This window comes from Canis aureus, chromosome 10, assembly GCF_053574225.1.
Source record: "Canis aureus isolate CA01 chromosome 10, VMU_Caureus_v.1.0, whole genome shotgun sequence".
Taxonomy (NCBI): domain Eukaryota; kingdom Metazoa; phylum Chordata; class Mammalia; order Carnivora; family Canidae; genus Canis; species Canis aureus.
The window spans coordinates 4,584,750-4,600,930 of NC_135620.1; the positions used below are offsets into that span (position 1 = coordinate 4,584,750).

The window sequence follows — 16,181 nt, forward strand, 5'->3', positions numbered from 1 at the left end:
CCTCCATTCCCCTATCCCCTTAAGCCTGAAATGCCACTGGGGAACTCCTGGAAGCAATTTTAGCCATGCACACAGCAAATCAGAAGTAGGTATATGAAGCTAGAGACAGACCCCAGGCCAGCTCTCCTGCTGAGCAGAATGACCCTGGTAACCCAGTCCCTTTAAGCACTCCAGACTTCAGGTGCCTCCCTGCTCCCCAGGGCTCAGCACAGGGCTCAGCTGGCACAAGCAGCAAGCAACCAAGCTCCAGGCACCCTGCAGTAAACCACAAAGAGCTTGAGACTGAGGGTCAGATCCAGTTCAAATTCCTTCACAAGCTGTGAGCCCCATAGGGCAAGTCTGTTCATCTTCCTAAGTCCCCTGGCACTGCCTCCTAGAAGGGAGGGGGCAAGATTTGATACGTGTTTGTGTAAGAACCTCTTGCTCAGGGCGTGACATCCCCGGGCCTCTGCCCAGTCTGAGATGCAAGTGGGGTTCTCCCTGGGTGTGGGGGCCCTGCAGTAGTTCCTTGTCAGTGAGGCTAAAGGAAGGTGAAATACAGAGAAGGCCTGTGAATATATTTGCTCAGTTATAAAACAGTGGCATTCAGTTGGAACCCGGACTATTTACAGCGGGGAACAGATACATACAGTTGTGAAGCTGTACAATAGAAGGGGTGTTAACCATAAGCCACCTGGCTAGCCATGTGACTGAAAGGACGTCTGCGTTGTTGGCCCAGTCCTCTGCTTCTTGTCAGTCGCAACCAAGTCACTGGCAGGTATAAACAGGAAACACCAGGAGTGCAGAGGCCCATGTCTCCCACCCTTCCAGCCAAGGAGCCAGCTGCCCATCACAGACTGGTTTGTCTCCTTTCTTGGCCTCTACCCATGGTGGCACTCAGTCATTTGCTCTGAAGCAAACCACAATCTGAAGTCAGCCACGCCCACCGAGACAGACCACAGCTCATAGGTGGGAAACCCCTCTGACAAAGTTCATCCCGAGCAGGTATCAGAATATGATGCGTTTCCCATCTGCTGGGTTCTGCTCCATGGGACAGTAGGGACACTTCAGCCTGCAAAGGGAGGAGAACAAAAAATGTCTCAGGGGCCAGCCAGCTGGAGAGCCCAGTCAAGAGGGAGCAGAGCATGGGGAACTTACTTTCCTCCATTAATGAGCTTGTTGAGTGCATCCCGCGAGATAACGTGGCCACATATGAGCTTGATGGGAGGGTTGGAATCTGACGTCTGCTGCCTGAGGATGGGGCATGCGAACACTGAGTGGTACCAGCACTTCATGCCGAGTTCGATCTCAATCTGAGGAAGCCAGCAAAGGGGTGAGTCCCTGCAGGGGCAGCGGCTATCCTTCCCAGGGTCTTCTGCCCACACCTCCCCCTGCTGGGCCTCACCGGTAACTCGTCCTTGTGACTCCAGACCCCCGTGCACTGCCTCTGCTCAATCACAGCTTTGATGTTCATCAGCACAGGCAGCGCCACACAGCCAGAGGCAAAGCTGCAGAACAAAGAGCAGCAGCTGCAGTGCCCCTGACCAAGGACCCAGCAGACATGCCCAAGGCACCAGCACCCAGTCGTGGGCCTGTGTCTTAGGACAGGGCTCTGAGGTGGCACATGGTCAGACTGCTCCTTGAAAATCTCTCTGGTCACTCATAAAGTGCCACATGTGTAGTTAGGTGTGTCTAAGTCTAGAGTCACTAATGCACCCCAGAGTTTGAGGACCTATGGGAAAGATAAAAGGAAGATCTAGGGGAGAGCTATCTGCTCCTCCAAACCACTGGAATGTCGCTGGTATGACGGGGACAGTGATCAGCTTGAAAGGGCCCCAGCCTGCCTGTCTGCCCCACTCTGCCGTCATAAGGCACCTCTACAACTGCTTATCTTCCATCAGGGCACTTAGACACGGGGGCAGATTCAAATCTCACAATGACTCAGGCAGGGGCGGGGAGTCGACTGGCTGGTGCCTCAGGTGCTAAATAAATACCTATGATGCTTGGGGAAATTGGGCACCCAGGAACCATCATGGGTTGTCCCTGGTGTTCCTGCTGGGAAACACTGTTTTTTAACCAAAATCCGCCCCCCCCAAGGGGTTGGGCAGGAGAGTCCACAGTCAGTCTAAATAAAAGGCACTGTGACACTGCTGCATGGGATTCTGGGACCAGGTCTTTGTAGCCTTTCTTCCCTGTGGGGCTCTGGGCAAGTTCACTCATGCCTTGAGTCTGTTTTGTCCTCGGTAAAATGAGGATAACTACCTGTAATTCCTAGAACCTGGTGAAATCATGAGAACATTAAAGGAGTCCAAGGGAAAGGTCCTGATATGTGTTATTCAGGCACTTTCAAATCTCCCCAAAGGGAAGATGTTTGAGATAGAAGGTTGAAAAAAGGCAGCCAGGCTGCAGAGGGTGTTGGGATAATTCAGGGGTGAGGTGCAGGCAAGAAGGAGACCTCATTTAAAAGACCTGACAAAAGGTCACCGCTGACCTTGCAGTGACATCAGGCCATGACTCTTCCTAACCTCAGTTTCTCCAACTGTAAAATCAGGTAACTCCTACCAGGGAGAATGACTAAGAGAGCCCATATAGGTCTGAAAGCACCAAATGCCATCCCTGGCACAAGAAAGGACCTTGGCAAACTTTCCCTCAAAGCCTTCCCACTCGTGCCGCCCCCACAGGACTGCCGGTACCTGACGCTGAGGGGGGACTCTACAGAAAGCCCCAGCAGGGAGCAAGCGTCCCGGGTGAAGGTCTCACAGATCTCTGCCCAATGGCTATTGTCCAGGAGATGGCAGTAGGGTGACTTCTCCAAGCCCAGCCGCAGGTACACCAGACTGCCCATCATCACCTGGATCTCTACAAGGCAATCGGGTACAGGTCAGGGTGAGGGGGGGTGCTCAGAGGCAGGGTGGGGAGCAGGCTGAGGCTCGCAGCTCCCAGGTCCCCACCACCACCAGATGACTGGGCGCTGAGTTGCCCTCAGGCAAACCCGGTTTTCCCTCAAGTCCAGTGTAGAGGCCGAGTCTCGGGGCTGCTTCTGTGGGACAAGGCCACAGGGCAATCAGGTAGAGGAGAGTTTGAATTCTCTTCTCATCCTTCCATGTGCCCTAGGGAAGAGTCTCAGCTTGGTACTCAGACTCCTCTAATACTAGCTACTCTCCCTTTTCCAAAAACTTTCAGGCGCTATCTAGATTTACTAACGGTGCTTGATTTGTCATGATTTCACAAATAAAATATGAGGCAAGAAATGGGTAGGCGTGGAGATCCAGAACCAGTTCCTACCAGTAGGAGTGGTTATTAATGGTAAGCATCTGGAAGGGAAGACTCCAGCAACTGAGGTTTGGAAATCCTGGTGTGACAGAAGGAAGGCTTGGGAAGGCAACTGTGAAGAGGCACTGCAGCAGGAGGGCGGGTATGTCAGGCACACATGGCCTGTGTGCAGTGTGGGGGTGGCACATGGTAGGTATGCAGAGTACTCTGTGCCAGGCTGGAAGGGTTTGGCAGAGGCAGATGTGGGGGAAGAGCCTCACCTGGAGTCGGTGAGGGCGGGGGGCCAGTTCTCAGCTGGGGAAACGTATTCTGCCTACTTGTGGCCCTCTAGGTGCAGCAGGGACTCTTAACCCCACCACCAGATCCCTGTTGGCACCCGCGCAACCAGCATCCCAACCCCAGCACTTGCCTCGCTGGTGCAGCCGCGCAAAGGGCTGAAAGTGCCGAGCGTAGCTGAGGGCCTCCAGCTGCTTCTCAGGGCCACCGGCCAGGAGGCGGATAAAGTGTAGGCGGTGCAGCTTGAACTCTAGGGAGCTGTTGAGCTCGAGCAGGCGCTGCCTGTGGGAGACGGCCCATCTGGGAAGAAAGGGAGCGGGTGGGGCAGGGGGTCCCATGGGAGGCCCACGAGACAGGCTGGAGGCATGTCATGTACATAAAGACCACAGACAGGCACAGGCCCCCCACTGGCCCAGCCGCAGGCCAACTTACTCCAGTGCTGGCCCTAGGTCTTGTTCGTGCAGAGCTTCCAGGATTCGATTCAACTCGAGGAAAGGCTGCTTAAAGTCCAAGTCCACATTCAGTGTTGATTCCTGTGGGGAGAGGGCAGTCCCACTGCTGGAGGACTGTTTCCAGGACACTGCTGTTCTGCAGGTTGCATGCTGGCCTCCCAGAGTGCAGCCTGCAAACCCACCCCAGCCCCAGGCTCTTCGAGATCGGTGATGAACAGCACAGTGAGAAAAGTATTCCTCTTCAGTCCTCTTAATTACGTTAAGAGAAAGTACCCTTTACTTTTATTGTGAGTGTGTTTCTAACACCTAACAAGTGCTACTTTGTCATTTTCCTAATCTCTCTTTCCAAGAAAGAGATGTTGGGCCTCAATGCAGAACCCTGGCTGGCAACCAACTCTAGCTAGAGGTTCACGACTTCACTTTCCATCATATATAGTTTTAGAGCTACCTTCTATTTATGGCAGGGGCAGTGATTTCCTTTCTAAAATAAATTTATATAAAGAATAACAGGAACCACATATGAAGACACCCATCAGGTAGCAGCAGAACCTTCCCAGTGAGGCCATTACCTGGCACAGCTCCTCGGCAACGCTAAGCATGCCCTGCTGATACAGGTGCTCCACGATGGCCATCTGCAGGATCTGCTGCTGCTTCTCCCGTGAGTCCCACACTGCATCAGAGACCACTCCGCAGATCTCAGAGTCGAAGTTCTGACCAGGACAGGAGACAGGGCCTTGTGATTCAGCATTCATGCTCTCACACTCACTTTCCCTGTGGAGCCCAGGACACACTAGGCTCCTGGGTCTCCCCACTCTCGGCCCGAGGCTGCCTGCATGCTCACCCTGTCAATGGCTTTGCCCACTCGGGAGACACTGCTGTGTATGTCCTTGTGGTCTGAAGCCAGTTTCTGCACGGTGTCTTTGATCTTCCGGCAGCACTGAGACATCACCAGGGAGAGGGTGGCTGACAGAGGGGTCCCCTGGAGGGCTGTAGGGAAATGGTGGTGGTGAGTAAGGGCACAAAGGAGCACCCTTGTTCCTGCTTCCTCTATGCTCAAGGCCAAGCTGGAGGCCCAGGGGGCAGCCCTGAACTCCAGAGTGAAAGAGCCCAGTTTCTGTTCCAGACCCTGCCACTTTCTAAGTGCCTGCCTTGGAACTGGTCAAGTGGGTCAAGCGGCTTCATTTCTGGGTTCATTTCCCCACCTGTAAATGGAGTGACAGTATCGACCCTGTCCTGTTGCTGTGAAATGTATAAGATTCAGCACTTCCTATGGAGAAGGACTTTATTTGAGCTCATTTAACCCTTACTACCATGCTCTGCAGTGGGCACTGTTAGTATCCCGTCCTGTAGCCAGGGAAGCTGAGGCGGAACCTTGCCAGGTGACGATGGCAATGACAGATCTAGAGCACACACTCCTCACCACCACACCGGATGGCTCTTTACTGTTCTGAGTGAGACATCACAGATGAGAAGGCTTCTAGCCATAAGGCAATGTCCCTGTATTAATTCCTCTCATCAACCCAGAGGATACTGTCAGGGAAGCTCAGGGATGTTTTTGGCTCAGGACTCCAGGCCTGCAGTGGTTTCTACCCCCATGGCTAGACTAGAACCAGACCAACCACTAAGAGGGTGTGGGACTTTAGAAGAGAGGAGGACAGAGCACCAGCCCCTTCCTCCAGCCTAGCATCTAAGTGCCTTCTTTCGATGGCAGCGCCTTGGTTCAGGGAAAGAAACATGACCCAAGAGAGCCAGAGAGCCAGAGAGCGTCTCGGCTCCAATACCACAAGCCCTGGAAGAGAGATGCATTCTACCAAGTTGCTGAACACACAGAATGGGAAGCGGAGCTGGCTGGAGTACGGTGATCACCTGCGGGGGGCAGGCAGTATGGCTCTGAGAATGAAGACAGTGTAGACTGAGGGTATCACATGAGCACCTGGATCCAGCAGGGCCAGGACGCTTCATGAATCCAGTGGCCCCCAGCCCTGCCTATTCCTTTAAGCTGGTCTGAGCTGGATTTCTGTCACTTGTAACTGAATGGCCTTCTGACAAACACAGACAGGAGGCAGCAGCTGGTCCACCCACCTACACAGGGAGATGGGGCAGGGCTGCATTCCACTCTGACATCAGTGCCACCCCCACAGACCCCAGCTCGCTACTCATCTCTCACGTTCTGCTCCATCCAGGTCATGGAGGGCCACACTCTGCACACTCCCTGGCCATGCTCACTTTAGTACAAAGTAACAGCTCTCAGGAAACCAAAGCTTTTTTTTTTTAAGGTAAGCTCCAGGCCCAACGTGGGCCTTGAACTCATGACTCCAAGATTGAAAGTTATATGCTCCACCAGCTGAGTCAGCCAGGGGCCCTGAAACCAAAGCCTTTTAACCTGAAATCCCCAAATCTTCCCTACCCAAGGACCCCCCCAAAACCATTAGTGCTGACAAACCCCCCTCTGAGAAGACTCGATCTCCCTGTAAACGCATGCAGCAGGCCACCACCATTTGTTAACCACCAGCATGGCATAAGAGCGTTTCAGACCCGCATGAGGAAACCATTCTACCACACAGATAACATGCCATCAAAAGCAAGGACCCTAGGCATTTACTATAGCATGGCACAACCAGATGATGGAATGATAAGCCATCAGGTGCAAGAATGAGGCAGAAGGGGCACCTGCATGACTCAGTGGTTGAGCCACCTTCAGCTCAGGGTGTGATCCCAGGGTCCTGGGATTAAGTCCCGCATCAGGCTCCCTATAGGGAGCCTGCTTCTCCTTCTATTTATGTCTCTGTCTTCTCTGTCTCTCATGAAAAAATAAATAAAATCTTCAAAAAAAAAAAAAAAGGCAGAAATCTATGCATTGAGACAGAACATTCACTGAGACAAATAGGGCGGGCAGGGGGAGCAAGGTGCAGGAAAGCAGGCCCTTGAGGCCACCCTTTATGTTTAAAAAAAGGGGGTACCAGGGACCTCTGGGTGGCTCAGCGGTTTAGCGCTGGCTTCAGCCCAGGGCATGACCTGGAGTCCCAGGATCGAGTCCCATGTTGGGCTTCCTGCATGGAGCCTGCTTCTCCCTCTGCCTGTGTCTGCTTCTCTCTCTCTCTCTCTCTCTCTCTCTCTCTCTCTCTGGGAGTGTGTCTCTCATGAATAAAGAAATAAAATCTTTAAATTTTTTAAAAACATATAAATAAATAAATAAATAAATACATAAAAAATACATAAATGGGGACCTCATCATGTCCTGGGATCAAGCCCCCACACGGGGCTCCATGAAGCAGCTATTCTTCCTCCTCTCCCCTTGCTCTTCGCCCTTCTAATGCTCTCTTCTCGATGAAATACATAAATAAAATCTTTTAAAAAATTCAAAATAGAAAAGCAAATGGAAAACAAAATATAAAATGAAAATCTGAAGTGAAAATCTCAGGTAAACTAATAATTACTTTTTATTTTTTTAAGATTTTATTTATTTATTCATGAGAGACACAGAGAGGCAGAGACATGGACAGAAGGAAAAGCAGGCTGTCTGTGGGGAGCCCGATATGGGACTTGATCCCAGGTCTCAGGATCATGACCTGAGCCATCCAGGGGACCCAAACTAATCATTTCTGTTGGGCTTTCTGGAATAGCTCAGCATGACTTCCATTACCCTACTGGAGGGAGGCCTTAGGGACACATATACTGACTTTCAAACCACCATCCTTCTGGAAGCCTGTCATCAAACAGCCTCGGCATTTCCCAGGCCCCCGGGGAGGCAGCTGTGGAGGGCTCTGATAGAGGGACACCCACCTGTTCCAGCCAGCTCAGCCCGCAGCTGGCCCACGTAACGCAGCAGCTCCTCCAAGCTCTGCTCACAGTGTTGCCCATAGGTCAGGAACTTCTGCAGGACCTTGTCCACCTCTCTCTCCACACTTGCACACTGCTCCATTGTGGCCTCTGCCTGTGGGTGGGAGGGGTCCACTGTGTCAAGCCCAACCTGGGCTGGGGAGGGCTCCCAGATCCCCCTCACCAGACCCATGTCATTTGTCAAGGCACAGAAATTCTCAGCTTAACATGTGTCCACAGTGCCCATCACCCTGAGCTGGGGTGCCCAGGAAGGTCTAGGCAGGCATGAGGACAGGTTTTTTGAATCATGGTGACAAAGTTACTGTTTCCAGTTCTTTTATTCTATAATCCCTGCTCATCTCTCTTTAATCAGAAGAGATAACAGGCCAAAACAGATAACTGGTTTGAGATTCCAGTCCTCAGCAGGCAATAACATCGACTAGAAATACATATAAATACCACCTATTTTCATATTTCATGTATTTTTATATTCACCATAAGCACCTTCTCTTCAATTAGCAGACTTGGTTTTCTTTCTTTTTTTTTATTTTTTATTTTTTTATTTTTAATTTTTATTTATTTATGATAGTCACAGAGAGAGAGAGAGAGAGAGAGAGAGAGAGGCAGAGACACAGGCAGAGGGAGAAGCAGGCTCCATGCACCGGGAGCCCGATGTGGGATTCGATCCCAGGTCTCCAGGATCGCGCCCTGGGCCAAAGGCAGGCGCCAAACCGCTGCGCCACCCAGGGATCCCTTTTTTTTTTTTTAATTTTATTTATTTATTCATGAGAGACATACAGAGAGAGAGAGAGGCAGAGGGAGAAGCAGGCTCCATGCAGGGTCTGGGTCTCCAGGATCACACCCTGGGCTGCAGGCGGCGCTAAACCGCTGCGCCACCGGGGCTGCCTGCAGACTTCGTTTTCCACATACTACAGTCATAGAAGCCATGAAGGCGGCCCTTGAATGGCAGATAACTGAAAATGCAGCCTAAGGAACAACTGCCAAGCACATGGGCTGATGGGCTTGGCGCACCACTCCCGCTGCTCACCCTGTGTCCAGCCAGCCAGAACCGTTGCTCCCTCCTAGCTCTGGGCCTAGGTTCATGCTGCTCCCTCTCCCTGATATGCTTAAGTTAGCCGTCACCTCATCAACTGCTGGAGGAACAGATTCATCCTTCCTGGGTCAGCTCAGAGATCACCTACCTCCTCCAGCAGCCATCCCTAGCCAGCTGCCACCTGGCTCCCTCAACTCCCACGCAGCAGCCTTCTGCTTCAGTTTTTGATCACCGAGTAGGGACCTATTTGAGGGCCCACCTTTCCCACAAGACTGGAACAGCTCTTGTAACACACCCCTCCCTGTTCATTATACCACGGAAAGAAAGCTGACTTTTCTGGTGCCACCTGCAAGGTGCCCTTCCCAAGCCCCTTACACTCTGGACCACTGCTATTCTGTATTCCAGAGCAGCCTCTGACGCTGACCATGTAAAAAAAAACTCTCAAAATGCTGGTGACAGATGTCCCTCCTTATCTTTCTGTCTAAAGGATTTGAAATGAAAGGGCTCTAACGTTCAAATCTGGCCAGCTGTCCATTCTCTCAAAGGGTACAGAGTAACATCACAAAGGTCCTACGGCCAAGGTGACCAATGGGATGGTTCCAGTTTCACCAGAGTCCCCATTCCCACCCACACCACAGTCCTGGCCTCATCCTTCTGGCTCAGTCTATAGCTACCATCTCCTTACCAGATAAGGGATGAGCCATGTGGAAATGGCAACTAGGACCAAAGATGTGTTTTTGCCCTCTTTCCTTGTGATTGATATTAAAATTCATAATCATAATCATGATGTCCAGAAGACATGCCTTCCTGTTCATGCCCCCTGAGCAAATACCCTATAAGTGAATATGATCCATGATGGGCAAAATATACCAGGGACTCCTGTCTGAAACAATGTCATAACCATTAATTAGTATTGCTATTATTAGTTAACATTCTGTCAGGGCTTATGTGCCAAGCACCGTTCTAATGACTTTGCATACACCAACTAATTTAATTCCTATCAAAACACTATGAGGTAGATACATTAGACCCACCTTACAGATAACAGAATGAGACACAGAAAGATTAGATAACTTGCCCAAGGTCATGCAGTGAGAAAGGGAGGACCTGAGAAGTGAAGCCAGTCACTTCTCTGGGGAACTTCACTTTACTCTCTGGACCAGGCTAACAGGCTACCCTCTCACCAGGAAGTAAAAGCAGCCAATAATTGTGGTTGGAATAAATGTATATGGGACATCTGGGTGGCTCAGTGGTTGGGAGCCTGCCTTTGGTTCAGGTATGATCCCCAAGTCCTAGGATCAAGTTTCGCATTGGGCTCCCCACAGAGAGCCTGCTTCTCCTTCTGCGTGTGCCTCTGCCTCTCTGTGCGTGTCTCTGGAATAAATAAATAAAATCTTTTTTTTTTTTTTTTTAAGATTTTATTTATTTATTCATGGAGACAGAGAGAGAGGCAGAGACACAGGCAGAGGGAGAAGCAGGCATCATACAGAGAGCCTGACATGGGACTCGATCCAGGGTCTCCAGGATCATACCCTGGGCTGCAGGCGGCACTAAACCACTGCGCCACTGGGGCTGCTCTAAATAAATAAAATCTTAAAAAAAAAAAAAAAAAAGGAATAAGTGTATAGCAACAATTAATGATGACAAGAAACAGGAAACTGACCACAGAGCCTGTGAGATGATCAAGTAGGAAAGATTGGCAGTACAAAAGAAATGTTTGCCAAGGGTCTGGGAACCAGAATCACAATTTACCAGATATAAATACAGGTTAAGAAAGGTCAGGACCGGGATCCCTGGGTGGCGCAGTGGTTTAGCGCCTGCCTTTGGCCCAGGGCACGATCCTGGAGACCCGGGATCGAATCCCACATCAGGCTCCCGGTGCATGGAGCCTGCTTCTCCCTTCTGCCTATGTCTCCGCCTCTCTCTCTCTCTGTGTGTGGCTATCATAAATAAAAAAAAAAAAAAAAAGAAAGGTCAGGACCTCGCCAAGGTCAAACAGTATGGCCCCATCCAACACCAACTGGTGCCAAGATTATCTCAGGGAAGCCCAAGTCAGCAATTTGAAATTGTATTACAAAGCTGAGGAAGGGAGTGCCTGGGTGGCTCAGTCAGTTAAGCGTCTGCCTTCAGCTCTCAGGGTCCTGGAATACAGCCCTGTTGGGCTCCCTGCTCAGCAGGGAGTCTGCTTCTCCTTCTCCCTTTGTCCCTTCCCTAGTTCCTGCTCATTCGCTCACATACTCTCTCTCTAATAAATAAATAAAATCTTAGGGGAAAAAAATGCTGAGGAAGGAGATGTGTATATACAAGAATTTTCATTTTCATCCCAGCACTGTGTATTGTCATAGCAAGGGGCAGAAAATCCAGGGGCCTCAGCACTGGGGGAACTGTTAAGTCAAGGAAGTAAAATGTGGGAGATGCATCTATAAAAACCTGCGTAGCATTTAGAAACCATGTTCCAGGGACGCCTGGGTGGCTCAGTGGTTGGGCGTCTGCCTTTGGCTCAGGGCATGATCCCAGGGTCCCGGGATCAAGTCCCACATCCCAGGATCCCGGGAACAAGTCCCCCTGTTTCTCCTCCCTCTTCCTATGTCTCTGCTTCTATGTGTCTCTCATGAATAAATAAATAAAAATCTTTATTAAAAAAAAAAGAAGGGGGATCCCTGGGTGGTGCAGCGGTTTAGCGCCTGCCTTTGGCCCAGGGCGCAATCCTGGAGACCCGGGATTGAATCCTACGTCGGGCTCCCGGTGCATGGAGCCTGCTTCTCCCTCTGCCCCTCTGCCTATGTCTCTGCCTCTCTCTCTCTCTCTCTGTGACTATCATAAAAAAAAAAAAAAAAAGAAAAAAGAAACCATGTGCTCACAAGAGCATCAATACATCAATAACATCCCCAAACATGGTACTGAGGAGGGGAAAAAAAGAATCAAAATGAACTCTAGGCAGTATACCAATTATGTAAAGTAAAAATTTATACATGCAGGGGCACCTGGCTGGCTCAGTCAGTAGAATGTGTGATCCTGTTCTTAAGAGTTTTGAGTTCAAGCCCCATGTCGGGCATGGAGCTTACTTTATTTTTTTTATTTTTTTTTTTTTGAGCTTACTTTAAAAAAGAAAAAAAAAGAAGAAAATGGGGACGCCTGCAGGGCTCAGTTGGTTCAGCAAAAGACTCTTGATTTGGTTCAGGTCATGATCTCTGCATCGCACTCCCTCTCCCTCTGTCCCTCCCCTACTCATGTGAGCTCGCACTCTCTCTAAATAAAAATTAAATTTAAATAAGGTGTCTTTTTTTTTTTCTCTTAAAATTTTATGTATTAGAGAGAAGAGAGCATGAGGGATTGAAAGTAAGCAAGCACAGCGATTGGGGGCAAGGGAGGCAGAGGGAGAGGGAGAAGCAAGCTCCCTACTGAGCAGGGAGCCTGACTTGGCTCAGCTCCAGGACCCTAGGATCATGAGCTGAAGGCAGATGCTTAACCGACTGAGCTACTAAAATGTGTCTAAAAAAAAAAAAAAAATTATGCATACAACCAAAGACAACCGCAAATACCTCAGAGTGGTTTCCAATGGTGGTGGTGGGGAATGGGGATAAAAGGGAAAACATCGGGCAGCCCCAGTGGCGCTGGGCTGCAGCCCAGGACGTGATTCTGGAGACTCAGGATCAGGATCGAGTCCCGCATCAGACTCCCTGCATGGGGCCTGCTTCTCCCTCTGCCTGTGTCTCTGCCTGCCTCTCTCTCTCTCTGAATGAATAAATAAATAAATCTTTATTTTTTTTTTTTAATTTTTATTTATTTATTTATCATAGTCACAGAGAGAGAGAGAGGCAGAGACATAGGCAGAGGGAGAAGCAGGCTCCATGCACCGGGAGCCCGACGTGGGATTAGATCCTGGGTCTCCAGGATCGCGCCCTGGGCCAAAGGCAGGCGCTAAACCGCTGCGCCACCCAGGGATCCCATAAATAAATCTTTAAAAAAATAAAATAAAATATTTTTTAAAAAAAGGGAAAACATCAATAGATACAAAAGAGATGGGACGCCTGAGTGGGTCAGTGGTTGGGCATCTGCCTTCGGCTCAGGTCGTGATCCCAGAATCCTGAGACTGAGTCCCACATCAGGCTCCCCACGGGGAGCCTATTCTCCCTCTGCCTATGTCTCTGCCTATGTCTCTGCCTGTCTCTGTGTCTCTTGTGAATAAATAGATAAAATATTAAAAAAAAAAAAAAAAAAAGATACAGGGATCCCTGGGTGGCGCAGCGGTTTAGCGCCTGCCTTTGGCCCAGGGCGCGATCCTGGAGACCTGGGATCGAATCCCACGTCGGGCTCCCTGCGTGGAGCCTGCTTCTCCCTCTGCCTGTGTGTCTCTGTCTCTCTCTCTCTCTCTCTCTGTGACTATCATGAATAAATAAATAAAATCTTTAAAAAAAAAAAGAAGATACAAAAGAGATAAAGGCCCTGCCTGAACCAATTAAATGTATAATGAACTGAAAAGTCTGATTAACTCAACAAAAGATCTAAAATAAGATAAATTAGCTGGGAAAACAGAACTGCTTCCAGATATTCCACCCAAAAAACCCAGGAGTCTAATTCAGTCTGTCCATGGTGAGCCACTCTGCCTAAACCCCACTCAGTCATCTTCAGCAGGCACTGGGGTAGATGAGTGTGTGTTTGTCTTTGACAACTTCTCAAGGAATCCAGTAGAATTTCATGTACAGGGATGCCTGGGTGGCTCAGTGGTTGGGTGTCTGCCTTTGGCTCAGGGTGTGATCCCGGGGTCCTGGGATCAAGTCCCACATGGGACTCCATCTCTGCCTCCCTATGTCTCTCATGAATAAATACATAAAATCTTTTTTTTTTTAAAGGAATTTCATGTACATTTCAAACCCTCCTCCCCAAGGTCTCACCTGTAGAGGAATGACCCACCAGGAGGATCCCTCCAAAACAAACACATCTGATCCTGCCAGCCCCTGACTCAACACTGCATGGCTTCACACACATGCCCCATGTAATTACACATTCGCTTTCTTTGCACAAGCTGTTCCTATGTCCAGCATGCCCTCTGCACTTCTCTGCACGGAGACTACAAGATGCAGTTTGATTACCAGCTCCCCGCAAAGCCCTCAATGAAATCACTGTCTCCTCCTCAGCTTCACAAACCTCTGTGGAGGACACTCACACCACACACCTGAGTCCTTGGCACGGTGGCACAATAACTGTCTGTCTTCAGGTCTCCCCCAACGAGACGGTGAGCAGTTCAGGGCTAGAGACCAGTCTTGTCCTCTCTCTCCCCACAGCGCGCAGCCTACGGCCTGGTCCACAGTGTGTGTTCAGCCAATGCTTGCTGATTAAATGGTGCATCCACTTCCTCACCCGTGGCCTAGGGAGCCTGGGCTCAAACCTGCAGGGAGGCTGACAGGAAGAAAAACAACGATGGAAGGATTAAAATCCCCACTAAGGTACGCATGGGTTTTGTCCCCAGTCTTCAGCATCCTGAAACAGAAGGGCCCCTCCTGGGACCACAGGTGAGAAGTTTGTGCAAATCATAGAAAGATCCCTTTTGCCTGACACAGAACTGGACAGCCTTGGTTGACCCAACTCTTAGACTTTCACACCCCTCAACTCTTGTCTATTCTCCACCCTACCCACCACCCACCACTCTTCTGCTTAAAACCCAATAGATTCCTACTGTAATCAGAATAACATCCCCTTCCTTTTATTAAGTTTTTTTTTTTTTTTTTTTTTTTTAGTAATCTGTACACCCAACATGGGGCTCAAATTCAGACCCAAAGATCAAGAGTTGAGTGTTCCTCTGACAGAGCCAGCCTGGGTGACCCCACTCTGCCTTTTTTTGTTTTTTAAGATTTTTTTAATGTACTTATTCATGAGAGAGACAGAGACACAGGCAGCGGGAGAAGAAGGTTCCCTGCGGGGAGCCTGATGAGTGAATGGATCCCAGGACCACGGGGGATCACACCCTGAGCAGAAAGCAGATGCTCAACCTGAGTCACCCAGGCGTCCCCCCCCCCACTTCTTTTTAGGGCCCACAAGGCTCTCTATGAATGGACTCCCAACCACGTATCCCCCCCTCACTGGCCATACTCCAACCACACCAGCCTCCCTTCTGTCCTTGACAAGAGTTCATTTCTGTCTCAGGGCCTTTGCACTGGCTGTTTCTGCTGCCGGATACACTCCTGATCAGGGTCCAGTTCTCCTCCAGTGTCAGACGCTGACCCCTCTGCTCCACCCCCACACCAGACACAGGATCTTATCACCCTGTTCCTTCTTTTCACAGCACATCGCTATTTGAAATTTCAAATACTTCTTTTGTCATTAGCCAAAACTGGATGGAAGGCAACCCCCCCCCCCCCCATTTTCCCTAGGCTGCAGCTCCTACTGGGAGCTTCCCTCGCACTAACGTGCAGATGACTGGCAAACTCCTACTCATCCTCCAAAAGACCCTGCCCTAACGCCCGCCCGGCCCCCCCGTCCACGTCCACACCGGGTTACCTCGGCCCGGCCAGGCCGCACTAGGACGGGACGTCTCGGCTCTCGCGACTCCCCTGGCAGAGGCGGCTCCTCGAAGGTCCCGCCCGGGGCCGGCCGGCAGAGGAGAAAGCAGCCCGCGGGCAGACGGGCGGCGGCCTGACGGGGGCGGGCTCCGGAGAGGTCCGGGGCCTGGGCGCCGGCCGAGCTGCCGCCCCCGCGCCCCCGTCGGCCTGCCGGACGCACCCGGTCCTCCGCCCGCGGCCGCCGGCCAGAAAGCCAGCGGGGCCTCGCCTCGGCTCGCGGCCGGGACCCCGACTTCCGGCGCCTCTGTCAGCGGAACCGGAAGCCGCCGCGGTAGCCCGGCCGGCCTGGGCCCGCCCACTCGCGGCCCCGCGGAGGGGCGTCCGTCCCGCGGCCCGGCGCTTTGGGCCCAGCGCCGCGCCTTCCCCCCCGCGCGCCTACAGTGGCGTCGCCTCAGGAGCGCGGCCGCGGCGGGGAGCCCGGCGTGGCGGCCCAGGCTGCGGGCAGAGCCGCGACCGTCCCGGGGCGCGGGAAGGAGTCGGACAGGCCCACCTGCGGCGCGGCGGGGTGCGCGGGCCTGGTGCCCCCCTCCCCGGGTGCCAGCTGCCCATCCCTGCTCTGGGAAATCCGAAACGACTGCACCTTCCGCGCGCCCTGCCTCTCGCCCTCCTTTAAGCGAAGACAGCCCCGAGCAGCACCAGTGCGTGCTAGAGGTCCAAGACTTGAGCGCTCCTGCCGTGGCTCCTCGCTGGTCTTGTGGCCATAGCGGGTGATCTTGAAAAGTCCTTTCTTCCCCTACCCCAGCCGCACGGGTCCCCAAACCTGTACCT

The 16,181-nt window shown here is 51.4% G+C and overlaps 1 protein-coding gene across 3 annotated transcripts; it reads right to left on the reverse strand.

Moving 5' to 3' along the window:
- Nucleotides 1-536: 536 nt before the first annotated feature.
- Nucleotides 537-16,181, reverse strand: RMND5B (required for meiotic nuclear division 5 homolog B). Of its 3 annotated transcripts, none has more exons than XM_077911230.1 (11): nt 15,994-16,181; nt 14,030-14,253; nt 7,764-7,914; nt 4,822-4,967; nt 4,550-4,690; nt 3,961-4,061; nt 3,662-3,828; nt 2,673-2,838; nt 1,385-1,487; nt 1,138-1,292; nt 537-1,051 (listed from the first exon to the last, which is right to left on the reverse strand). In XM_077911230.1, the coding sequence occupies exons 3-11, from the start codon at nt 7,900-7,902 to the stop codon at nt 988-990; spliced, it is 1,182 nt and encodes a 393-aa protein (XP_077767356.1). In that variant the 5' UTR covers nt 7,903-7,914; nt 14,030-14,253; nt 15,994-16,181; the 3' UTR covers nt 537-987. The 3 variants fall into 3 exon arrangements, with proteins under 3 accessions (XP_077767356.1, XP_077767355.1, XP_077767357.1); XM_077911229.1 differs by lacking the exon at nt 15,994-16,181 and adding an exon at nt 15,352-15,577; XM_077911231.1 differs by lacking the exons at nt 7,764-7,914; nt 15,994-16,181 and adding an exon at nt 15,352-15,579.